Source organism: Mustela putorius, unplaced genomic scaffold, assembly GCF_011764305.1.
Source record: "Mustela putorius furo isolate JIRA1106 unplaced genomic scaffold, ASM1176430v1.1 tig00003863_pilon_pilon_pilon, whole genome shotgun sequence".
Taxonomy (NCBI): Eukaryota; Metazoa; Chordata; class Mammalia; order Carnivora; family Mustelidae; genus Mustela; species Mustela putorius.
In genome coordinates, this window is record NW_025422015.1 from 16,075,587 (window position 1) to 16,101,667 (window position 26,081).

Genomic DNA, 26,081 nt, shown 5'->3' on the forward strand with positions numbered 1-26,081 from the left:
AAGATCTCAATGAATTGATAATGTGGAAAAGTTTAGATAGGTCTTGGCTGAACTTAATCCTTAAAAAATGGGGTGCTTAGAAAAAAAACAACCAAGGGATTAATGATTTGCATGAATGGAAAGAGGATTGCTGACTGCCACGTACACAAACCATTTACAACAGTTTAAGACTGTATTATAGATAAACAACACTAGCTTCTGTTTATAATTGGGTTGGAGGTTTAAGAGGCTAAGTAAAAATTCTTAACTAATCATTAAATGAAACCTCTCTTGAGCAATATCTAGACAATTTCCATTTTAATAGTTCTTTACGTTAGCTATTCTTTCCTATGGTTTTTCCTTAAAATTAGTCTCAACTAGTGAGGCTTTACTGTTTGTAATCTCTATGGAAAACTGTAAATCCTCTTCTACTCTAAGTGAATTTATAACAGAAAAATAAATCAAAAATTAAAAACAAATAAAGAAGCAAATTAAAAACCACCTCTCCCCAAAACTCCTTTTACGAGAGTTTGAATCAACCTATGCCAGTTATTAGTTCCCTTTAAGGATGTAATTTCCATTTTTAGATCTAGAACAGGGCAGGGTCGACTGAATCAGAAGACAAGCATGAGCGTGAGTTAACCCATCTGAAAATTTCCCAAAGTTACTAGACTGAGCTCTAATCCACAGGAAATTACATAGGAACTAATTTGAAACACATTCTTTAAAATTATTCTTTTAATGAGCCTTCAGTTCCACCAGTCACAAATAGATTCTCTCTTCAGTAGTGGCTTAATTTCCCCAGTCTCTAACCAAATAGTCCTGCAGGAAGTAATTATATAATGATTGTGTTTCCTAGAAGGTATTAAAGACAATTACCAGCCAATTTAAGTACCAATGCAACCACATTCCAATTTGCTAAATTATAGAGAATTCAGAGTTAGAACTATATTTAGTGGAGTCTGCAGATCCACACAGAGCTTGGAGGGAGGCATCCATCTAAAAAGGATGGGTTTGGAGACAAGACATCAAATGATGTTTTTAAACAGTCCATAGAAACTTTAGGTAGGCTTGTGCTGTTAAAGTTAAAAACAGTAGCAACATAAATGGGTGATCATTCTTATGATTTATAAGCTACTGAACTCAGGGCTCAAGTTTCTGGGAATACTAACACAAATAACCTCGTTCAGTTCAGTCAATCAGCTCACCAGTGTCGTCATCAAAATCCGACAGGACCGACTCCATTCCATCCTCGCTGCTCGCCGACTGCTCCTGAAGTCTTCGAGGCAAGCTAGCAAGTCGCCCACTAAGGAATATTGGCTTCAAGGGCATTTTGTAGATTTTGGCCAGTAACTAAATAATGGAATACCAAATTGCAATTATATGTGGGGAAAAAGCTGCACTCTGGGTGTTAAAGAAGAATAAAATTGTATATCAGCAATACTGGGGTTAGGGAAAACCAGAGAAGCTCCCAACGTATGGAAGGTTTGAGGCTGTTCGTGATTTGGACTCAAATAGTAGCTCATGAGAGGTTTCTTATCTCGTGGAGCCAACGAAATAGCATTTAGTGGAAACAAAAAGGTAGAGGGAAAAGGCTCTAGGGATACTTTTTCAGCATCTCAATTACCTATGAGTTTTTTTTTTTTTTTTTAAAGATTTTATTTATTTATTTGACAGAGAGAAATCACAAGTAGATGGAGAGGCAGGAAGAGAGAGAGAGAGAGAGGGAAGCAGGCTCCCTGCCGGGCAGAGAGCCCGATGCGGGACTCGATCCCAGGACCCTGAGATCATGACCTGAGCCGAAGGCAGCGGCTTAACCCACTGAGCCACCCAGGCGCCCCATCAATTACCTATGAGTTTTATAGACTTTTGTAAACTGACCCAGGGAACTACAAAACATGTCAAGAGTTTTTGCCTATGGGAAAGTGTTCTGTGGGGATCACTGAGAAGAGGGTCTCTAGGTAAATGGGATACCAGACTGACTTCCCCTTCCCTTGCTTCAACACCAGGGCCAGGAGGCCAACAGTAAGTGGGGAAAGGGAGGCATCTCTGGGCCAGGGGGGACAGATGAAGGTATGGAAGCAGAGCTGAAAGACTGCCCTGGGTTCTTTATTCCCCTCACTGCTAGAGCCCAGCCCCCCAGGAATCCTCATTACTGGGCCAAATGCCCAAGGATCTTCATGGATTAGAACTGTGCCTGCTGTTCTAGGGAAAGAGTTGTGGGTGAGACAAAATTCCTGTTCTGGGGCCTTACGGTGATCCTTTCACAAAGAAAAAATACAATTTTGGACATAAAAGCTATAGAAAATATTGGGTGATACTAGAGTAACCAGGGTATGTGGGAGCACTGGCGGTGAGCTGGTTGATACTCAAGCTCTGGCCTCTCTGAGGAGGTCGTGTTTCAGATGAGAGCCAGGAAGATAAGGAGTGTCGCAAGGAGATGCAGGGAGAGGCCATTCCAGGCAGAGGGAACAGCCATGGCCCTGAACATTAAGGCACCATGTATCTGAGGGGAAGAGAGTCAGTGTGGTTGGAGCCCAGAGCGAGAGGGAAGGATCTGAGGGTGAAAAGGTAGCTGGGGTCCCGTGACGTGGGGCCTTTCCAAAGCCCTGGGATTTCACACTATTGCTGCTATCCCCGCGGGAGTGGTTCCACAGACTCGAAGAGGCCTGGTGACATGACCCGCAAAGATAGGAAGGGGCAACTACTGAGCATTACTGAAGCCTGGGGGAGAAAGGGCTTCAGGAGGGAGCATCCTCTTGGGATAATGGCAATTACTGGGTTTAGCACAATGAAGGGCGCTGCTCCCTTTGACAAGTGTAGTTTCATGGGATTTCTTCACTAGATCTTGACAGAATGTGCCCCTCTTTGGTTTATGTCTCTTTTCATTGGTGGCATCCCCACCATCCACGTCCTATCAGGAAGACTTCCCAGGACCTCGTGACCTCTCTCTATATCCTGACGAAAATATAGAGATTGTGACAGTTTCTGTGTCTGAGTATATGTGAGAAATTTCAGAGATTTCAATTCAATTGTGTGTACCAGCACACGCTTATTCCTTTTTCTCTCCTTCATGGAAGAGCTGGGAACAAAAATTCCTACTCCAGATCTAAGCCCCCAATCTCCTCAGAGTCAACAGAAAGTATTTCTCTTGGGCTTCAGCAAAAGACATTCAGGCAGGTTTTTGAGTATCATCTGAGGTAGGTTTCAGGGCCTGGAGCTCAGTGTACCTGAGAGCAGCGCCTGAGGTAATCCAGGGCAGGGAGGCACAGGTCTGGGGATGTGGCTCCGGGTCCGGGGACGCAGTCTCCTATTTCCTTACAGTCCACCTCTCCTGGAAGACAGACAGACAAAATTACTTTTGCGTTCCCCCTTCAACGGAAGACCTATTTATTCACACAACATTCATTCATTAAACGTTGGCTAAAATAGAAGAAAAAATGATCCTGAACTCTGTGACCCTGAGATGAATCATTTTAGTCATTTTTTTTTTCCCCTCTGCCTGGTGTACATGCAGTTGGGAATGATACTGTTCTTATTTTGTTGGGATTAACCCATTTTGTAATTCCCCTCTTCGCTAACCCATACTTTCCCCGTATTCCACCACAGTTCCTTCTGTGGCTGGCCGGCGTTCTTTTGTACCTGGCCCCACTGGAATTCCCTTCATTGTGCCCCTGCTGTGGGTGGTGTGACTTTGAAGCTTGATGATAAAGAACAATCCTGGTGACAAGCCACGAGCTGGGCTGGAGGAAAGTGCTAGGTCACTGTCTGTTTGGAAAAGGACCCATTTGCTGCCAGTGTTCAGTGCTAAACAGTGATGATAAATTAAGTCCCTGGGTAGAGTCTGAACATCTGGGGCTTGGGGATGGAGACTATTGAATGGAATTGAAATGGTTTCTATTTTTTTTTGTGGTATGTATCTAGAGATTTCACAGATCTGGAGAGTATCTAGATTTCCTATAAGTAAATAGTTGAGGAATACCAGTTTTATTCTCATGTAATGAATCTATTCCATACTCTTAATAAAATCATTCCATTGTACTGTAATTGTTTCTAATGGTCTACAGTCGTAGCCACTAGGCACCCTCCCCTGTGGGTAAGCACACCTAATTACGAGGCATTAGTTAAAATTCAGACAAAGAGGCATGTTTCTCCTTAGAAAAGATAAACAATTGTATTTTAGATCAGCGATTGGCAAGCTATCTGTGTAGAGGGTGAGACAATAAATACTTTAGCCTTTTGGGTCATCATGTTTTTGTTATAACTCCTTGAATCTACCATTGTAACCCAAAAATAGTTACAGACAAATGGCCATGGCTGTGTTCCAATAAACTTTATTTGTAAAAACTATCGATAGGCTGGGTATGGCTTACAGGCCACTATTTGGCCAGCCCCTAGTTTGCGTTAACATGTTTTACAACATAAAAACACAGACTAGGTCAAACTCATGTTGAAATAACCCAGCAGGAGTTAAAATAAATTAAATACATTTTTAAATTAAATTAAAAATAAATCAATTTCTTAGCCTGTTGGTCAAAGTGAGCATCCTTTTTTGTTTTGTCTTTTTAACCAAGGCCGCTGTGTTTCACATCAAAGTCTGTGCAAATGGCGCCCCCTGGAGTCCAGGGCAGGACATAGCCAGCTTGGCAACGGAGGCTCTTTGGTTCCTGCAGACTATATGCCCCACACAATTAACTCCCCTTATAATTCACAGAAAAAAAAAAAAAATCCTCCACATGCACACCAATTATTCTGCATCTCTATTTGCTGCCTCTATCTCCCTCCCTAAGAAAAAATCTCAAATTTGTAACTTGCTGCTAGGCATTTCCACTTGAATGGAGTTTCACAGAAGCTCAACCTATCTAATGTCCATCTAAATGTCCAAAGATAGAATTGTCCAAAATGTCCAAAGACAGAATTCATAACTTGTTCTTCTCCTCCACACCCAATATGCTCAGCTTTCGGACACCTTATTTCTGGGTAACACCAGTTCTTGGAAGGGGAGCAGAGAGCAGTGCTCAGTTCCTCCAGTCCAGGCCTCCACAGATCCCACCTCTACCAGAGCGGGAGCCAATCACATCCTGTCTCCTTTCTCTCTACCTGCAGCTGCCCATCCCCATGTATGGGGGCATCAGCCTGCCAGAGTTCATGTGGGCACCTGGGTGGCTCAGTGGGTTATGCCTATGCCTTTGGCTCAGGTCATGTTCTCAGGGTCCTGGGATTGAGGCCCGCATCAGGCTCTCTGCTCAGTGGGGAGCCTGCTTCTCCCTCTCTCTCTGCCTGGCTCTTTGCCTACTTGTGATCTCTGTCAAATAAATAAATAAAATCTTAAAAAAAAATTCTAAGTTTTTTCTTAAAAAAGAAAACTTCCCCACAAATTCTGGATTCCTTGAACCTTCCCCAACTGCCCCCTTCCTTTCTTTCCAACTCATCACCTATTATTCCTCTTTTGTGGGTACCTCCAATATACCCTGTTTTTTTTTTTTTTTTTTTTAGAAAAGCAAACCTATAGCTTACTCCACAAATTTCAAATTCACTTCCTCTTTGAAGCCTGCATGGGCCCCCACTACCAAACGTCTCTTTCAGGGGCTTGTTTGTTTCTGCTTAAATGCCTTTTCCTTTTTTTCTTTTTATTATCCTTCACAAAAGTATTCATCTTACTGAATTGTAGTTATTGATTTATGTGTGTTTCTGAGAAGAGGCTGTGAGCCTCTCATAGGCAGGAAGCATGTTTTGTTCATCTTTACACCTTCACGGTACATACGGGCTGTTGTGCCCCACGACAGGCACCTAACTGCTCACTGAATAAGAGAATACCAGTAATTATTCTTAAATGAAATATAAGACTGTGACGTAGTAGCAAATGCATATATTGGTCTCTGTTCCCAGTTCCCCACACAGAGCCCCTAAAACTCTGGTAATTTCCCAAGCGATAAGAGTACTGGAAGCATCTTGTGGTCTAATGTTTGGTCTTTCACTCCAATTCCTGACACAGAACTCCTAACTCCTTGGGGTTTTCTGGATGACAGGAGGGTCTTCTAATCAAGGCAACATGTGGTGTGCTCTTAGATGTGGACTGGTCACCAGAAAGACCAAACTGCGACTAGAAGTTGAAATTTTTTTTTCAAGATTTTATTTATTTATTTGACAGAGAGAGATCACAATTAGGCAGAGGCAGGCAGAGAGAGAGAGAGAGAGGAGGAAGCAGGCTCCCTGCTGAGCAGAGAGCCCCATGTGGGGTTCGATCCCAGGACCCTGCGATCATGATCTGAGCTGAAGGCAGAGGCTTTAACCCACTGAGCCACCCAGGCACCCCTAGAAGTTGAAATGTTTAGCCACTTTCCACCTCCTAGGGCAGAAAGCCTGGAAACAGTTAAAGTTCTGTCCTGCCTACGTGATGAAACCTAAATAAAATTCCAAAAGTATGGGATGCAGAGAGCTTCTAGGTTGGTGAACACATCTCCATTGTGGGAGGGTGCCACACCCTCACTCCATGGGGACAAAAGCTCTTGTGTTTGGGACCCTTATGGATCTCATCCAATGTATCTCTTTGGGTATTCATCTGTATCCCTAATTATATCCTTCATTATATAAGAAAGGGTGAACATGTTCTCCTGAGTTCTATGAGTTGTTCCAACAATTAACCAAATCCAAGGGGTGGGCTCCTGAAACCCCCAAAGTGTAGTCATGTCAGACTTGTGGGTAACCCAGGGATCTACCTTTGTTTTGGCATGTGAAGCAGAGGGGGGAGTCTTGTGGGACTGAGTCCCTAACCTGTAAAGTCTGAGCTAACTCTGGGGAGTGCCAGAACTGAATTGAGTTATAGGACACCCAGCTGGTGTCGCAGAACATTGCATGGCGTGAGACCCCCGCACTCCACCCCTATGTCCAGTTTCAGGGCACTGTAAGGGTGCCAGTCGGAGGGGGAAGGGAACAAAGAAGCCACCCAGGGTGAGCTTTTCCTATAGAAGAACTGAATTTTCTACTACCTGAGACAAAGATTCATACTTAAAGGTCTTCTTGTGATGGAGATACTAAATTATTTGGTTTTTATTTAACATAGAGCAGAGTTTAAAAAAAAATAAAATCTGATGCTGTAGATCACAAGAAATCTTCCGCTGAAGGCTAGTTTGTAAAATCGATGAGAAAGTGGCCGTGGTTATCCTGCTCAGTCCTCCATTCTTTGGGGGTATATGTAACAACAGAATGAAGCACATGTAATACATGATAGACTATAACAACAATGGTCAACACATCAGACTTGTTGCCTCAATCCTTAAACTTGCATTTTTGTTCCTGCTCCCCAAGAAGGGGAACATGAATGAAGTCCCTTAGGTTCTTTGTGTCCAGTCTTTTAGCAAACATTAAAAAAAAATATGAAACTTATATTGTCCTTCTTCAAATTGTTCTTAGCCTCAGGGTCTAAGAGTATTCCCTGGTGAAGTTCTCAAAACTTTAAGACTTCAGTTCCTTCTCAAATTTTTGGTTTCACTAACTGCCCTCTCTTCCATTTCACCCCAGATCAACTTGGGCTCCATAAAAAATCTGCTTCAGCAGGTCAAATTGTATAGCAAGGCTCTCCTTTGTTCAAGCATTGCTCAGTTAAGTGGAAAATCAGGTCTTGTGTGTTTCAGAGAAGGGGGAATTTTACCCTCCAAAGAAATGTTATGATTAATATGGCCTAGGGGTAGGCATCCTAAATTTTTACTTAGCAGGAGCTGGAAACTCAAGCTCAGGCTGCTAATTATGTGACATTGAGGACAGCAGCTCTCATGTCAGGAAGATTATAGCATATGATACTGAATATTTTAAGATACAAAAGGAAGTTGGAGTCAAGTAACATATAGATTGAAAACATGCTACACTACAAGAGCATTCCAGGAACATGATGAAAAATAGCAACCCTGGACAGAATCCCAGCTGCTTTTACAGTAAGCTTTCTGCTTCTGAATACACAACGCACACTGCCATCTGCTTAAAGCCCAGGTGGTGGGCTTAGTGGCTCTAGGTGGGCAGTGGGCCCGTCTCCAGGGTTTTTCACACACGGTCACCCAGGAAAGGGCCCCCAGCTGTCGTGAGGGACGACAAGAAGACTCCACTCACCCAGTCCTTTGACAAACTTCATAAGGCACATGATGTAACTTGTGGCCGCATTAGCAAAGACCTGGATGTTGTCAGTATTGAGAAATGCTTCAAATACATCAAACACTGGAGCCTGGCTCTTTCCTAAGGGAGGAAGGTTGTAGAATATTAAGAACATCAACATTACCCTTCAGGTCGCCCATACTCCCAGCACCTTCCATGAAGTCTTGGAAAAGACCTACCCCTGGAGGAAATTCCTGGCCTTTTGAGGGGACAGGGAGCTTGGCTCCAATGCTGTCCTTCTCATCTTTGCCTGCAGGGGGAGCTGCAGGAAGGCTACAAATACCAGAGAGCTCCTCCGCAGGGACAGGAGGGCAAAGCCCACTAAGTGCAGCCCTGTGGCAATGGGTGGGTCTACATCGTTGGGAAACATGCAGGCCTCTGGGATTCCACACACGTAATTACAGGGAAGGGAAGGTTTAGATACACCCTGATGGCATATACTAATTGATTCACAACTGTGCAGGAGAGAGTTAACAGGCTCGAGATTGCTATCCTTAGAAAAGAGGGCTTACAAGATTGGCCATTGGCTCACATCTGGGAACTTGGTTCTCAGAATATTCCTAGGCAACAGTGAATTGATGAGGGTGGTTCACTGTGCCTAGGCTATGAAAACAACATGGTTTGTTCTGAACACTGGCTTTCCTCTGAGGAGTCTGAGATTTTGGTAGGTGCTAGGCAGGGAGTATTTAGATGGCCAAATCTTAGCTGGGTCTCCAATGGGCTTCGCTGGGGAGAAACATCAGACTCATGTTGCTGCATTTTCACTCCCAAAGCAGAGTGTGCTCTGTGGGACCCTTGGGGGAGGCTGAGAGCACATGGTAGCCTGCACAGGAATTTGCCTTAATTCTGTGTCTTCTGCCCTTACAATCTGGTTTGTCCTCACCATGTTACCATGATAATCTGAGCCATGCAATAAGACTTAGCTTACCTCTATGCTGAGTCCTGTGCATCCCCTGTTGGGTCTCTTGGCTTGCTTTATGGGTCCCTGTTCATTTCCAGCTAAGCTCAATTTCCCTAACTGGGATTCAACTGTGTTATGATGCTTTTTTGCTTCTTACTAGGAAGCAAATAATGTTTGCTTTTTTGGCTTCAGGAATGAACTCAACACAGATATGTGTAATTGAAAAGACAGAAGTGTCAGCATTTGGTCTAATCTGTCAGTGAGAGCAGGGCCTGATAATGCTCAGGGTTCTTGGTCTGCCAGCAGAACTCAGAATGGGTGCCCCTGCTATAACAGGTCATTTCCTACCAAGAAAACATGGCCGAATGGTAGCCTGTCCTGTTGTTTAGTTTCTTTTGACAGCATGAAAATTGGCATCAAGAATTCATACTTTATTTTAAAAATCATCTACCCATTCTTTCCTCTCACCACCCTTATTTAATACTTATTTAATACTTATTTAATACTTATTAAATACTTAATACACCCTTATTTAATACTCCCCAGAGCAAGTAGGCAGGAAAAAAAAATAAATAAAACACATCCAAGTCAGAGAGGAAAGAGTAAAATTGACTGTAGATCACATGATCTATTTTGTTTAGAAAATCCTAAAGATGCCACCCAAAACTTTATAACTGATAACTGCATTCATTAAAGATTTAGGATACAAAATCAAACACACGTTCTTACCCATGGAGTAATCACCGACCAGATACTCCTTCACCTCAGACTTGTTTCCACTGTGCACAGTTTCCAGGGCACTGAACAGGGGCCTCCATCCCGACTGGATTTGTGTGGAACACACCTCAACTAGCTCGCCAATGGATGTCACAACCTGGCAGAGGCAAAGGGGGTGGCACTAAAAATCTTTCCCTTAAAAGCAGGACGAAAATTTCTGGGAAGGGGGATATACTTCTCCGCTTCCTATTTCTGGGTTAATTTCAGTGAAAAAAGAAAAACCAGAATTCATCCAAACCCACTCAAAAATCTCCTTAAATGAGCCGCCATATTGCATTAATTTGCATTTGCTAAAGACTAGTGTTGAGCAACTTTTCACATGCTTATTTGCCATCTGCAAATGTTTTGCTGTTTTTTTTTTTTTTAAAGATTTTATTTATTTATTTGATAGAGAGAGATCACAAGTAGGCAGAGAGGCAGGCAGAGAGAGAGGAGGAAGCAGGCTCCCTGCTGAGCAGCGAGCCCAATGCGGGACTAGATCCCAGGACGCTGAGATCATGACCTGAGCCGAAGGCAGCGGCTTAACCCACTGAGCCACCCAGGCACCCTTTGCTGTTTTTTTTAAAAAAACTTTTTGTCTTCTCATTATTGTCTTTTCTCAAAGAAAGATTGATCTATTTTTAGAGAGTGAATGTGCACGTAGATGGGGAGGGACAGAAGGAGAGGGGGAGAATCTCAGACTCCACGCTGAGTGTAGAGTCCAACATGGGTTCAGTCTCATGACCCCAAGATCATGACCTGAGCCGAAACCAAGAGTTGGGCACTTAACTGCCTGTGCCACCCAGATTCCCCTCATCACTGTCTTTTTTTAGTGAGTTTTTAGAGCTGTTTACATATTCTAGATTCAAATCTTTCCTCTGATACGTGATTTACTTTTTCTTTTTTTTTTTTTTTTTTACAGCTTTGACTTTGTCTTTTTATTTTTTTAATGGTGTCTTTTAAAGAACAAGTTTTTAATTTTGACAAAGCCTAATTCATCAACTCTTTTTTTGGATCTTGTTGGTGTCATTCCTAAGAAATCTTTGCCTAACCCAAGGGCCCAAAGATTGTTTCTAGTAATATTTGCCATACTGGTGTTCATTTGGCTGGAGGTTAATATGGCTACCCTGGCCGTTTGATGGTTACTGTTTGCATGGTATATCATTTTCACCTCTTCTACTCTCAATCTTTGTGCCTTTGAATGTAAAATCTGTCTCTTGTAGACTGTGTATTATAATATCTTATTGTTATATCCACCCTTACAATTCTGCCTTCTGAAGCTTGGTCATTTCATGTTTTTTAACATTTTTAGAAAAGATTTTATTTATTTATTTGACAGACAGAGATCACAAGTAGGCAGAGAGGCAGGCAGAGAGAGAGAAGGAAGCAGGCTCCCCACTGAGCAGAGAGCCCGATGCGGGGCTCGATCCCAGGACCCTGAGATCATGGCCTGAGCTGAAGGCAGAGGCTTTAACCCAGGCCACCCACCACCCAGGTGCCCCATTTTTTAACATTTTTATTGAGATATAAATCCCATATGATAAAGATTACCCACTTATACTGTACAATTTGGTGTTTTTTAGCATATTTAGAGAGTTATGCAGCCATGACTAATCTAATTTTAGAACATTTTCTTGACCTGCCTATGCCTCCAGGCCAGCTTGTGCCAGTAGTCATTCCCTCCACAGAACCCTACTCTCTGCCCTAGGCAATCACTAACTTACTTTTTATCTCCTTAGATTTGCTTATTATGGACATTTTACACAAATGAAATAAAATGTGGGGTTTTTTTGGTTTGTTTGTTTGTTTTGGTGATTGGCTTTTTTCATTTAGCATAATGTTTCCAAGCTTCATTCATGCTGTAGCACAAATCAGTACTGATTTTTTTTTTTTTTTATTACAGAATAGTATTTTATTGTGTGGAAATACCACATTCATCCATTTATCAGCAAATGGAATTTAGGTTGTTTCCAACATTCTGGCTGTTATGAATAATGCTTCTCTGAATGTTTGTGTCTAGATTTATATGGATATATGTTTTCATTTTTCTTCGGTATGTACCTTTTGAGGAACTCCCAGACTGTTTTCCATGGCAGCGCATTTAGTAGCATATGGAGATTCTAATTTCTCCACATTTCATCAAACCTTACTATCTTTTTTACTGAAGTCATCCTAGGTGGTCTGAAGTGATATCTCATTGTGGTTTTGATTTGCATTTCCTTAATGACTAAAGATGTGGAGCCTCTTTTTACAAATACATATTTAATATTATTAAAATGGTCTTATTTACATCTGTCATTTTACTACTTCTTTTCCACATATAATGTGTTTTTTGTTCCTCTGTTCCTCCTTTACTGTCTTCTTTTGTGTTAAATATATTTTTAGTGTATCATTTGATTCCTCTCTTTCTAATTTATTTTTTGTATTAATCTCAAGGCTGTTGTCCTAGGGATTAGAATATACATCTTCGACTTATCACAATATTCAAGTTAATAATGACTTAATTCTAGCAAAATATGGCAACTTTGTTTCTAGTAGTTTCATTTTCTCCCCTTTTTTTTGCTACGGCTATATACATCTTTATAGTTAATAAATTAAAAAATACAATGTTAGTGTCAGTGCTTATGTAAACACTGTTTTTAAAATTAAAAAATATATTTACCCACACATCCATTTCTTCTTGTGAAACTGACTTACTCTGTTGTTTTATCTCCTTTTAGTCTGAAGGAATTCCTTTAGTACTTCTTATAGGATAGGTCTATTGGCAAGAAATTCTATTATATTTTTTTTAAATCTGAGAATTCTTTTATTTCATCTTCATTTTTGAAGCACAAGTACTCTAAATTATTCACTTTCAATGTATTATTGCTTTGTCTTCTGGCCTTCATTCTCTTTGGAAAAGTAGTGTTTAATTCTACTGTAGTAACAAACTGTTTCTCTCTTGCTGCTCTTGAGGTTTTCTTTTTGTCTTAGAGCAGTTTATTATAAAGTATCTACTGTGCTTATCTTTGTGCGATGCTAATTGGGGTTCCATTAATTTTCTAAATTTATTTTCTGACCCTTTCCGTTTTTCATCTTTGTCTGAACCCCCATTACACATAAGCTTGACATTTTATCACAGGTTTCTAAGACTTTATTTCTGGTCAAACTATCCTCTCCAATCTTTGGAATGGATAATTTCTATTAATCTACCTTCAAGTTCCCAGATTCTTCTGCCATCTCAAATCTTGCTGGTAAGACCATCTAATAGATTTTTCGTTTCAGTCATTGCCTTTTCAACTCTAGAATTTGCATTTTTTTCATAGTTCCATTTCTCTAATTAGACTGTTTTTGGTCATTGCCATCATATTTTCCTTTAATTCTTTGATAGTATTTATCGTAGCTGCTCTAAAGCCTGGCTCTCAACTCCAACACCGGGGCTCGTTCAAAGTCACTTTCTATTTTTTGCCTCCCTCCCAATAGGTATCCTTCTCTCTTGTCTCTTCTTTCCCTTCCCTTCCCTTTTCCTTTCGTCCTTCCTTTCTCTCTCTCTCTCCTTCCTCTCTCCCTCCCTTCCTTCCTTCCTCTCCTTTCCCCTTTCCTTTCCTTCCTCCCCTCTTCCTTTCCTGTTTCTTTGCTGAAAAGTCAACATTTTGTATAACATATTGTGGTAATGCTGAATTCTGATTAATTTTTGAGTTGTTGTTGTTGTTGTTGTTTTTCCTAAATAAGGGGTTGGATTTATACTGTGAAGTCTGTCTCTTCCCATGTGTGAGAGCCAGTGTGTCTGGGTCAGTTTCTTTGTTTTTAGGTCTTAGATTTACTATTTAACAATCCTCCCCATGTCTGAATAGGTTAGGGGTCAGCTGATGATTTGGGCAGAAATTGTGCTCAGACAACTTGAGCCTTTAAGGCTTCCGTCTTCCTCAACCAATCCACATGTGTAGGTTGGGGGAAATATTCTAAGTTTAGCCAGGTCTTGTTTTTTACTTTCTGATGGGATTTGTATGGTCTATACTGCATATGCATAAGTTTCATTCAGCCAGAGATGCATGAGGAATCGATCTAGTCTTTCTGTAAGTCTCTGGTTTCCAGGGATTCATGTTAAATTTCTTATTCAATCACTGCTCACTGTAACCTTAGGCTAGCCAAATTGCAATTTCCCCTGTTCACTACTACTACTACTTCTTCTTTTTTAAAGATTTTATTTATTTATTTGAGAGAGCAAGGGAGAGATAGAGAGCGAGCACAAGCAGGGGGAGTGACAGAAAGAGAAGGAGAAGCAGGTTCCCTGCTGAGAGAGCCTGATTCGGGGCTGGATCCCAGGACCCTGGGATCATGACCTGAGCCAAAGGCTTGAGTGACTGAGCCACCCAGGCATCCCTCTAAGTCTTCTTTAAACTAAGTCTGTCCCTTATAGTGGAAAAGCTGCTGATTTTCTAAGTTAGCTTCACACTAGTCAAACTACTATACTAGCCAATAGCTTGAGAGTGAGGATGATGGGGACAGTGTTTGGCAAGAGGTCACGAACTTCCATTGTTCTTAAGCAAAGTTCTGGCAAGAAGGATTTCTAAGTATAAATGCTACTCAATTTGTTGTCTGCCATTGGTCAATTTCCAGAAACCTGAAACCATTGATTTTTACAATTTTGTCTTGTTTTATACTTGAATTTTGTGAGGTGGCTTCATTAGCTTTTTCATGCTGCCATAGCCTAAATCCTTCTAGTTCTAAATCTTTCTTTTCTTTTCTTTAAGATTTTATTTATTTATTTGAAAGGGAGAGAGACAGAGAATGAGAGAGAGAGCATGAGAGGAGAGAGGTCAGTGGGAGAAGAAGACTCTCTGTTGAGCAGGGAGCCTGATATGGGACTCGATCCCGGGACTCCAGGATCATGACCTGAGCCGAAGGCAGTTGCTTAACTGACTGAGCCACCCAGGCGCACCCAGTTCTAAATCTTTCTGAACACAGTGAAGCATAGTTATTTTAAAATCTGTCTCTGAGGACTCTGGATCCCTGGCTAAGCATGTGATTATGTGTGTGTGTGTGTGTCTATTTTTATTGTTTTTCTTTTTGTTGTCAGTGACGTGTTATTTCCTAATGAGCCTGATTATTTTTGACTGAATGTAGACACTACATATGCAAATCAAGAAATAATTTGAATCCTTGGGATGACATCATCTTCTGTCAAAGAGTTGTTCTGTGCTAGGGAAGAGGCCCCAGAACTTGCAAATCATCTAATCTCATGTTAGGGACTGGGATTATTTAAAGTTGGGGATTATTTCCTGGTATGATTAGTCTATTTAAGTTTCACTCTTCTTCCTAATATGTCCCTTTCTCTTCATGGTTCTGTCCCAGGATGTCCATAAGTTACCAGACTTGGAGGGCCCCAGATTCCAGTTTTGGTTAGTTTCTCAATCCTGCAACCTCCTTTTCTGAAATTAGTGGGTTCCCTTTTCAGGAAATATCACCTCCAACACCAGGCACAGACTCTGGGTATTCTTCTTCTTCCAGACATTGGCCTCAGTTATTCACTGCCTTATGTTCCAATATCTAACAATGATTAAAAAAATTTTTTTTAATCCAACTTTTCCTGGTTGTTCCCTGTGGAAAGTTGATCTGACCTACTTAATTCATTATGATGGAAATCCTCCAACTTAGTCTTTAGGCATGAACTCACTTTTCTTACTCACTTTTCATTAACTCACTTTTGCTTTCTTTTGTTTCATTAAACTTACTTGATATTCCTATTTAATATTTCGCAGGAAGGATACCACATTTGAATTCTTTTCAGTCCTGACTGTACCATCTGTTATTCCAGCAGCTTGCTCTAAGTATTGCCTTATTTCCCTGTGCATTTTGTAATATTTTGGAAATACTGTGAACTCATATATCTGGGAACTTTATTTGTGGGATTCTTTTATGGCCCAGGTTGAAATGAGTTCTTCTGTGGGAATTTCTGTTGCTTTTGTATCATGCCTGTATGAAGTTTTTCAGTGTAATTTACACTACAAAGGTGGTGTAATTTCATACACTGACCTGCTAGAACGGATAGCTTATAAATTTAAATCCTATAGAGTTTTTTTTTTCCTTGTTTGTTTTTTAGTCTCTATGAAGAGCCAATGTTAGAGAAAGGCTGCTACTATCCACAGGAGGGTGGTATTGGGTTCATTTTGAACTCAACTTTGCCCTGAATGAACACCAGTCTTACACAGTTTGCCCTGAGACTGATCTCCCATTCCTGTGGCCTCAAGGATGTGCTAAGTAGACTTCTGCTTCACCCAATGGCAAATTCCCTCATGGCAAAAGCAGGCTTAGGACTCTACTTAGTGCTCTGGCTTCCCATGGTTACTTAGTTTTGGACACATTAGTATTCTTGCCTTTCTTGCGAGCAAGAGTCAGTGCATTTACAAGGAATTTTTAGACCTTTATTCGACCTTTTTGGTAGGTTTCAGAGGCAGAGGATCTGTCTGTGTTCCTAGCCTACCATTATGACATGAAGTAAACAGTTTCCTTACTGTCTATCTCCTGGCAGAGGGTATTGTAGTGATGAAGAGTATAGGTTAGGTATATTGAAGTATGCACTGGTACAGCTAGATTGCCTAGGTTCAAACCCCAGTTCCACTAATCATGAACCATGTATCATCAGCTAAATTGCTTAGCCCCCCTGTTACGGATTCCACAAAGGATTACTGGAAAGATGAAACATGTAAAGACCATAGAGGAGGGCTGGCCAGGGCACTCAGGAGGGGCCGGCTCTGTTGCTGGTGATGCTAACTTCCACACGCCACTGACCTGGTCTTGGACATCCTCATCACACAACTCCAGCTGCATGATACGCTCAAAAGGTCGGAAAAGTGCTTCATTAAAGTGAAAATGAGGTGGCTCATTCCAGTCAGTGAGAACCTCCGTCAGTATATCATGGATGAAGGAAACAGCCTTCTGAGACACATGCCTTTCCTTATGGCAGGCGGCCTGCAAAATCCAAAGGAGAGTAGAACACCATCAGGACTTCACGGAAGTAAGGAATTGGTCTCTTAAACTCCTAACCCACTTCGTTGTGGGGAGGTAGAAGCAGCAATTCTGTTGACGTAAAAATAAATAAATAAATGAAAATAAAAATAACTCCAAGGACTAAGTATAGATGAACAGCACACTAAAGTTAAATCTTTAATAATTTAACTAAAGATCACACGCAACTCTAGTTTCACTTTAATATTTTTGGAAAAATGAGACTTTCTAGTAATTTCCTTTTCATTTTCCTTCTTGTAACATGACAGTTTTCTTGGGTGGTAAAGAACACATGGACTATAAATACACTGGAACCTAGTCTGGGAACTGCCTATGGTCTCATTCTTGCCATGTTCTGCATATGATCAGAGGTGTCACCTGTCCCTCAAGGAAGAGGGCCAGTTGCCCCCAGGATGGTCAGACTTGCTCACATCTTTGTATGCATGCCCTTGTGGAGCCCTCTCTGTCACTGACCTTGGGCTTGGATGTGTGATCTGCTTTGCACAAAGGAAAATACCAAACATTGTATCAGTAGAGAACTGGAAAGTAGCTCTGATTTGGGGTTTGCCTTCTCACTTTTCTTGGGAATCCTAAGAATACCATGTGAATGAGCCAGGGCTAGTCTGCTGAAGGGAGAGACATCATGAGGAGAGGCCCCAATGTCCAGCCCTCCTAGTCAAGGCTGTCATGAACCAGCTGATGACAGGTGCACAAGTGAGGCAAGAAGAGCTCAGCCAAGCCTAGCTCAAGCCAGCTCAGATACCTGACCCACAGTATCAGGAGCTAAATAAATGGTTGTTGTTTTATGTGGCCAGATTTTGCAGATGGTTGGTTGTAGTTTAACAGATAAATCATAAACCCTGTTTTTCCATGACTAAGTTGTGATTTTCTACCCATTTTCTTTACTAGAATGTTCTCAGTTTAGTGAATTAAGTTCCACAAAACATTTTATTTGATGATGTAACTCTGCCAGATTAACACTGAAGAACTAATAAGAATTGTTATTACTGAAAAAGGAGGCAATAATTTTCCCACCAATTGAGAAGGAGCCAGTCGTTATGTACTGAAATGCTTAGTTCATAGGATATAATTTAATGCATGCACTACTTTGTATGAGAGTGAGAGTGAAAGGGGTCCTAACATTAATTTTGTTGGGAAAACTAGGGCATATGGTTCACCTACTTACAGGGTACTTCCCAGAGTACATTTAGCTCTCAGAAAAGAGAGACTGGCAGAACAAGAGACATTGTTATTATCATGTATAAAAGTGAAACTCCTGGGGTGCCAAGCCTCTGCCTTGGGCTCAGATCATGATCTCAGGATCCTGGGATCAGGCCCGCATCAGGCTTCCTGCTCAGCAGGGAGCCTGCTTCCTCCTCTCTCTCTGCCTGTCTCTCTGCCTACTTGTGATCTCTGTCTGTCAAATAAATAAATAAAATCTTAAAAAAAAAAAAAGAAATTAAAAGATAAAAGTGAAATTCCAGCCTCAGGCTGAAAGTAAGTCATAAGGATCGGAAAGCCAGCTGTGGGAGGTACTTCCCCAAGTCATGTGACTATAAAGAAAGATAGGGGCAAAACCAGGATGGGACTGCTCTTTGGGGTGATTCTCTAGATGCCCAGATGTCCTATAGAGAACTGTGACGTTTTCGCCGGGTTGGGGGAGGGGTGGGTTGGGAACCTTAGCCTTGCTCTGAGGCCACGATGCTCTTCAGCCCTCCCTGCATGGAAAGCCCTGTGCGGGCTCGGCTGCAGGGGCTCACCTCCACCAGGTGTGGGGCCACGAGGCTCCAACAGCGCATCACATGGAGCAGCGGCCGCGACTTGCTCCGCACGATCCTCAGCATGGCGTCTCCGAGCCGGAAGAGGTGGAGGGCGCTCTTCCGGTCTTGGGTCGATTTAACTTCTCCTAGAAGGCAGCAAGACCATAAAAGCCATAAAGCCCAAACAAAGGGGTAGTTCGGTCTGTTCTTAAGCACAGAGAGGATGAAAATCAAAGGGGATGAAAAATACTCAGGGTGGTAGGATTAGTCAATGCGGGCCAACTGAGGGAGGAGAAGACCCAGGGTTCAAGAGGGATGAGGGGCTTCACTCAGCACCTCTCCTATGGGCCGCCATATTCCCAGGGCCTGCCGGGACAAGTGTGAGCACTGTTTGTGGAGAAGAGGGAATGGCCTGGTGGTTAAGTAGGACGGGTGGGGACCAGGACTTTCTCTCTCTAAGCTACATTTCGTGTAAAAGTGGGGCTAACAGCACTTACCTCTTCAAGTTACTTGAAGGATTAAATATGGAGATCCTCACAAAGTGCCTATCACAGGGCTGGGCACATACTAAACACACCCTGCTGTTAGGCATTAGCATTACTGCCGTCACTGTGTCATCCACTTTGCCAACCCTTTATGGCACCTCTGAAGTGCTTACCAAGCAGGTCAGGCCCCTTTCTACTCAAGGACATGCTTGTTGAACCTGCTCTGTCTTGCTTCAGTGTAATCCTTACCTCCTCTGATCTTTTGCTACTGCTCTGCCCTGTCACCTTGTCTTCTCCCTTTTCATCATTTTCTTCTTCTTCATGTCCTACTGCTGCTCCTATATTGCCTACAAAATGCTGATCATTATCTTGCTCTTGCAACCAGATTGCTTCTTTCTAATTAATCTTGCCATAGCAGATAAACTTCATAATGACAGTAATATTATTACCAACTCACCTAAGAGAGTGTAGCTGGTAAAAGATGGGCGCAGCATTTTAACTCCTATCTGATTCATCCCAAAGCAAATGCCCCCTCCTCACAGCTGCCTCTTTTTAGCCCTGCTCCTTGTTTTTTGGTAAGCTGAGAGCTTGCTGATTTTTCAACCCCAAACACTTTGAAGGTGGCTCCCAAGTCCAGGGCTGCTCTGGAAGTTCGAGGGGTCTGGGAAGTTGGCATTACAGAGCTAAGGTTTTAAAGTCTATTAAAAACTAGCAGGGGAACGACTGTGCTTCTCAAATCAGAATCTGCAGTAAGGGTCAAAAGGTCAAATGCATGCACTTAGAACTTCAGATCCCTAAAGATGGGACCTCAAGAGGCTGTATGATCCAACTTGCCGGTACAGTGTGTCCCCAGCATGTAGTTCTGTGCCCCTGCCCAGACCCATCGGGACAGAGGCTCACTGTTTCGGCATGACAACCTTGGCTACTGATGGACCATTGCGTCTGTGAGCAGCCTACCACCAGTTTGGGACCCTGGGGCAGCTCATTACAACTGTGCTCCCTTCAGGGTCCTCATCAGTGAAGACAGTGACATTGACCTATCGTTAGGGATGTGCCTCAACAGCAGTTTTTCTAAGCGTAGCAGGCAGCTTCTCCCCTCCTTCCACTCTTCTCTCCCACCAGCCTCTTGTGGAATCAGGAGCTGCTTCTGCAAGCAGCTGAACTGAATGAAACAAGAGACATGGCTTGTGATACGGGGAAGGGGGTCCCACCCTCATGGGAACTACCTGCACCCTGAGTAGCCACATAATTTTCTCTATCTCAAGCACAAAACTTTGCAGAACCACCCGGCACAGCTCCAGTGGGAAGAGGGGCAGCACTGGCCGCAGCAGCATTTCCCCCAGCATGCCTGAAAACTGATGACAAATCTGCCCTAGACCTTAGCCAGGGTGACCATGTGTGATGAGAATGGGAATTCAAGTCTTCAGGTGGGCCGCTGCTTTCAGAGATCCGGGCTGCTTCCTGCTGATCTTATGGCATGGTTCTTCTGGGAAGGAATTACCTGGCATGGCTAGAGAGTAATCCACCGTATCTGTAACAGAATGGAAGAGCTGGGACTGGGATGCTTTCTTCAGCTGGTAGAGGAACCCCCCCAAAGCCATCAGGTTCAATTTGTCTGTAGCATCTTCGAAGAGCCTGGAGGAAAAAAACAGATTTTTTACTTGGGAACAATTCCACCAAGTCTTTGCGGTAGAATGATGATGGTAATTTTGTTAACTGTGAGTAATGAAAATGTGTAAAACTGTAAAGAAATGTGCGTTATGTTTCTCTACCTATTATTACTGTGTATAAGTCTGCTCGAACTAGGAGACTTTCATATAAAGGGCACAGACCATTAAAAAAAAATCTTTGTTTTCGCATGGCGCAGCTCAGCCATGCTGGGCACTCATGAAACATTTGGCAAGAAGCTGAAACTTGGCAAAAGCATCACCCCCTGAAACTGAGTAACTGAGAATGGAATCCTTAAAATTAGCTTTAGCTTCATAAACTATGTGATAGAAAAACCCATTAAGTCAATCAAGTCTTTTGCTGGGCTACGACTGATGAGTCTAATGCTGGGTTTGGTCTTCAGAAGGATACACAACCAAAGTACACCCAAACCTGTAAGCCCCCTGGGGGTGGGCCTAGTTTAATTATTGCCTCTGACTCATACACCCAGTGCCCTGCACGCAGTGGGAGCCCAAGTAGCTACTAAAAGAACAAATATTCCCTAACATAATGAACCTCGCAGGTTCCTTCTGTTTTCTATTCTGCTGGGTGCAGACACTTCTAGCGGAAGGAGGAGGGGAACACAGGTAGCAGGGCTTGGAGAAGGAGCTGAGGCTCGCTGGAATTCAGAAGGCTGGCATCCGATGTGGGTTTCTATGGCCGGCCTTTCACTGCTCTTCAGTCATCTGCTGCTTGCCCACCAAATCTGTGCTTACATCAGAAGGGCAAGCAGCCCCGTGGGCTGTCACATGCTAAGCAAGGGAGAGGGTCTCCAACAGGAATTGAATAGAGTCCCGTTTGAAGAGGTTATATGAGATGTACAGATTTTAAGATGGGAATTAGTAGGTTAAGCATTCACAAATGATGGAAACAAAGACTTTTTCCTTGCTATTTTTGTAAATCCAATTTTAATGTCATTTAGTGTCTGCGTCCTATTAACCATTTCTTCTCTCTCGTTGCTAGTAAAAGAACAGCAATGAATTTTATGCCCCGCTGGATGCTTGCATACTACTGTCCAGATGCCAGCACACTTTCCCAGCCACCTTGTTGGATAAGCCGGGAGAAGAGAACACTGCATGGAGTCTCAGCATAACTCTTTATGCAGACATGACCTTGTAGTTGATTAGTGTCAAAGCGAGGAAAGAACTCAGGTGTTCTGAGCCCCTGTGAGTGCTGTTTTGCTTTCCCACTCCCCAGCCTTGGGCTCCCTGTATAAACTTCACTGCCCTGGGGCTGGGGGCACAATGACCCAGTGTGGACAGTGCAATGTGGTGGGATGACATGTGACATGACGACCAGCAGCAGGTTCAACATCAGGAGGTGTTGCCACTTGGGGCTGGAGTTATTGGATTTTTCCTCTCAACTTCAATATGGTTAAAGAATATATCACCCCCTTAGGTGTGGGACTATAGATAATAACTATCATAAGAATAATGGGTTTTTGGTGGCACCTGGGTGGCTCAGTCAGTTAAGCATCTGAAGCATCTGCTTTCAGCTCGGGTCATGAGCCCAGCATCCTGGGATCCAGCCCTGAGTCAGCTGCCTTGCTCGGCACGGAGCCTGCTTCTCCCTCTCCCTCTGCCTGCCTGCCTCCCTCTCCCCCCCGCTTCTGTTTTCTCTCTCTGTCAAATAAATAAATAAATAAAATCTTTAAAAAAATGGATTTTTATGATTTATCAAGTTCTGTCTTAAGTGCTTCAAGTGTAGTAATTAATTTAACCTTATGACCTCCCTGAGAGAGGCTGACTTTATGGCCTTATTTGACGTGAGGCAATCGGGGCCCTGGGGGGGCGAACCGGCCCAAGATCACAGAGTAAATGCAGGGCACTAGCCCCGGGAACCCGCCTCTGGGTCTCCACTCTTAGTCCACAGACAGTGGTTCATTTTAATTGTGGGGCCTGGTGGGAGACAGAGGTATGTTTGAAAAAAATGAAAAAAGAGGCTTAAATGACTGGCCAACACATCTAGTTGTCCTGGGCGTGATTTGAGAGGAGAGACATGGGTGTGGCGTTGCCCACTGGTGCTCTGCAGGGAGCACTCTCTGAGGTACGAAGACCCCGGGGTGCTCTTACCTGTCTGCCTGGGTGGACAGCGTGAGCACGGCCTTGGCGGCACTGCTCCCGGTCATGAGGCTGCCCCCGCGGAAGTCAGAGGCCCGGCCTCGGCTGCCTTCCCTGACCAGCTCTTGGATGGAGAGCGGCTGGATGACGGGGGCCGCGCTCAGGGAGCTCTCTGGCTCTAGGCTCTGCTCCGGGGCCGAGCCCTCACACTCTGGGTCCCCGAGAAGTCCGGAGCCCCCTGACGCCTTCTGGGGCTGGCTGATGGTCAGAGGGGGCTGAGAGGTGCCGTCGCTGAAATGGGTGTGCTCCAGCGTGCCCACGTACTCACAGACCCTAGACAGAGGCGCAGACAGACAGATGTTAGGCCGTGTAGCTCAGCAGGCCAGCTCTGTAAATCCCACAGTGAAAGAAAGAAACCCCACCCAGCTTTGCAGACCCCCTGTCCCCAATTTCCTTTCTTTTCTTGTCAGAGCAACCTCTCCCTCTCCCCCCTCACTATCCATATTATTTTTCTTTTTTGAGTTGGACTAGATGACTTGGAAGTGGGGTAAGGGTTCCTCAGACTGCCTTCCATGCTGGGAGGAAAGGTGCGTAACAGAAGCCCTGTTCGTCCAGTTCCATCCCGTCCGGCTTACTGGCTTATTTGGACTTGGGCTGCCTGAGGGAGTTTTCCCAGGAGGCCCTCTCCGCTTCTCTCTAGTGCTCTGATGAGGACTTGGGAAGTCCTTCTATAGGATCCCAGTCGGAGTGTGCATGTGCCTGGCAGGCCCACCGGCCACACCGGGCCCACTCTCAAGGGCTCTGCCCAGCCATGTCCTGACTGGCCTCAACAGCATCTAGTGCTGGTGCTGGGGTCGCGCCCTGATCGTGGCAAACCCAGAGAAGCATCACAATGTAGGGGATAGCTGCCAACTTCCAAACTTCGTGCTCAACAGACCCCGGGGCTAAGATGGTTCATAAGAGGCCCGGTGACCCAGAGAAGTCCAGTGACTGATAAAGACCATCCCAGATAACCCACTCTTGTGTTCTATGCTCAGGCAATTTTTTTATTCCCTGTAAAATGCTCTGGTGCAATTTAAGTCATTTCCTTTCTCCTGTTTTGCCTGTGAGCACAACGAAGAGCAGCAGGACGTCAGCTCCCATGCTGAAACCCATTTGCTCCAGGCTGAGTCATACTGGCTCTTTCACATGTTCCCCCCAAGAAGGGGTTTGCAACCCTTGAATGACCTGCATGCTTCTCTCTTTGAAACCCAACAGACACTTACGACTGTATTTGCTTTGAGGGCATCACACTGAACCCAGATTTGGCTGGGGCTCTGGGTGAGGTCTAGGTGCCTGTGCCCTGCCCTTGTCTGCCCCACTGCTGCTCTTCCAGAATGGAGCTCGGTGCAAGGCATCAGGCGTGCACTGAGGAGGCAGTGAGGAGACAACCTGGCCCCTGCCCCCTGCCCCATGCCTGCACCATGGACACTGCTTCTCTGTCCCAGGTCAAACCCAAAGACAATGCCTGCAAGACATGCTTTTTTGTCTTAGTCTCGTGAGGACTGTGGAGAGATCATTGCTGCTTCTGCCTTACAGGTACTGTGAACTCCATAACTGATCGGGGTTGGGGGATCATCATGCACCTGAACACATGGGGCCAGCAGTCCGGGTTGTGGCTTCCCATCTCCAGGCCTACACTGAGGATGGCGTCCATGCACAGGACGTGGGCGGTGTGCAGCCAGACCCCCTGCAGCTTCCCGATCTGCTCCAGTTTCTGCTCTACCTTCAGTTTCACTGTGCCGGAAAGACATTCATTAACGTAATGGTCCAAGATAAGGCCAGAGAAGGATAAGAGAGAAGGGATAAAAAGGAGAGAATGGGCTGCCATGCAAGAGCAAAAGGGAAATAGCAGATGTTACTCGATGGCACTGGCAGCCAGCTCCTCAATAGCACATCCCTGTGGTTCAATGTGCAAGCTACCCAGCCCTCAGCCCCTCGGACGCTGGTGAGCCCAGTTTGGCAGGCTCACAAGGTGGATGGGGTTCTTTACCCAGCTAAAGCCGTTTGCACCCGAGCCCTTCCCCACCCATATGCTACACTGATAAGACAGAATTCCTGGTAATCTGTGAGTTCTCTGAGGTTTATTTAACATCACAGGTTCATGGTGATGATCATCTAAAATATACGTATACATATATATGCTCTGAGCCCATGATCATCAGATCATTTCATTTCCTGAGTTTACATTTATACTTGTGATCTTCAAATAACACTTTTTAAATTGTAGATAACTAATGAGAAAGGATGCAGAGGGTAACTTAATATGTCAATTATGCAAAATGCCAAGGCAAGGCCCAATGTCAACATCCTCCATGAATAAAGGTATCAACTCATTGGAAGATGGGCCCAATGGGATATGTGAAGGATGGTCTGGAGTCTAGAAACACAGCACACTCACTTCAGAGGAGTCAAACCATATTCCTGCTGTGAGAGGCAAACTGAGTTTTAGCCAAGTGTCTTTGTCGTATGTCTGTGATACTGATTTTATTTATTTGTATATAACTAGGACATCAATTCTGGTTTTATAATTTTTTAAGAACTTTAAATGTAAGGATTTTTATGTAATTTATGGTTGTGCATATCAAGTATATCTACTAATCGTCCACTTCATTGGCTAACCGATTTTCACAAGTTAAAAATCAACTCTTTCGGGAATTCACTAAGCTCAGGTTTTTCTCTTACAAGATCAAAGCTTTCCTGAAGCCTCTCTTAGGGATTTCCTCCATTTGATTTCCCTCTTCAGAAAACTGGCTGTTCTGCCTTTCCCTGCTAGGACCTGAGGAGTCTTCAGATGGGTACTCTGTGCAGTGCCAAAGCATGTGGCCAGATGAGGACAGAAGAACAAACAGCTCCGCCAGGCAGGCCTCTGGTGTCCTGCAGGATTCCTGTGAGCATCCATGAGCACTTTCCTAGTCAGCAAGGGCCAGGATGTCTCTTATCTACAGAGGGATCTACGGAGGCTCTCTTCAGGGTCAGCTGTGTTGAAGGGAGCCACACCTGGGACTTCGCGATCGGCGGCAAACATAGGCTGCACATGCCACAGGGATTGGGGACAGGGATCTGCTTATGTGTGCGGGTGTGTGCAGATGGCACAGAAGGCACCAGGTGGATTCTGGCGCTTCAGTGGTTACCTTGGGCTATGGCGTCACTGGGTTCTTGGACTTCCTTTTCCTCTTTTTCTTCCTGGACACAGGAGGCAGCTGCCATTTGGGCAAGGGCTGAGGCGCAGTTAGCCGCAACTCCTACAAAGACAACAAAT

General features: G+C 43.9%; 1 protein-coding gene across 5 annotated transcripts in view; it reads right to left on the reverse strand.

The window, feature by feature from the left end:
* ARFGEF3 (ARFGEF family member 3) overlaps nucleotides 1-26,081 on the reverse strand; it is a 184,895-nt gene that overhangs the window by 23,419 nt on the left and 135,395 nt on the right. For all 5 annotated transcript variants that reach the window (XM_004740298.3, XM_004740297.3, XM_004740296.3 and 2 more), the window contains 10 exons: nucleotides 25,954-26,064; nucleotides 24,406-24,556; nucleotides 22,793-23,113; nucleotides 20,515-20,648; nucleotides 18,529-18,674; nucleotides 16,553-16,732; nucleotides 9,755-9,899; nucleotides 8,083-8,205; nucleotides 3,210-3,313; nucleotides 1,188-1,332 (listed from right to left, as the gene is read on the reverse strand). In XM_004740298.3, the coding sequence (XP_004740355.1) occupies nucleotides 1,188-1,332; nucleotides 3,210-3,313; nucleotides 8,083-8,205; nucleotides 9,755-9,899; nucleotides 16,553-16,732; nucleotides 18,529-18,674; nucleotides 20,515-20,648; nucleotides 22,793-23,113; nucleotides 24,406-24,556; nucleotides 25,954-26,064 (1,560 nt within the window). The remainder of the gene's footprint in view (nucleotides 1-1,187; nucleotides 1,333-3,209; nucleotides 3,314-8,082; nucleotides 8,206-9,754; nucleotides 9,900-16,552; nucleotides 16,733-18,528; nucleotides 18,675-20,514; nucleotides 20,649-22,792; nucleotides 23,114-24,405; nucleotides 24,557-25,953; nucleotides 26,065-26,081) is intronic.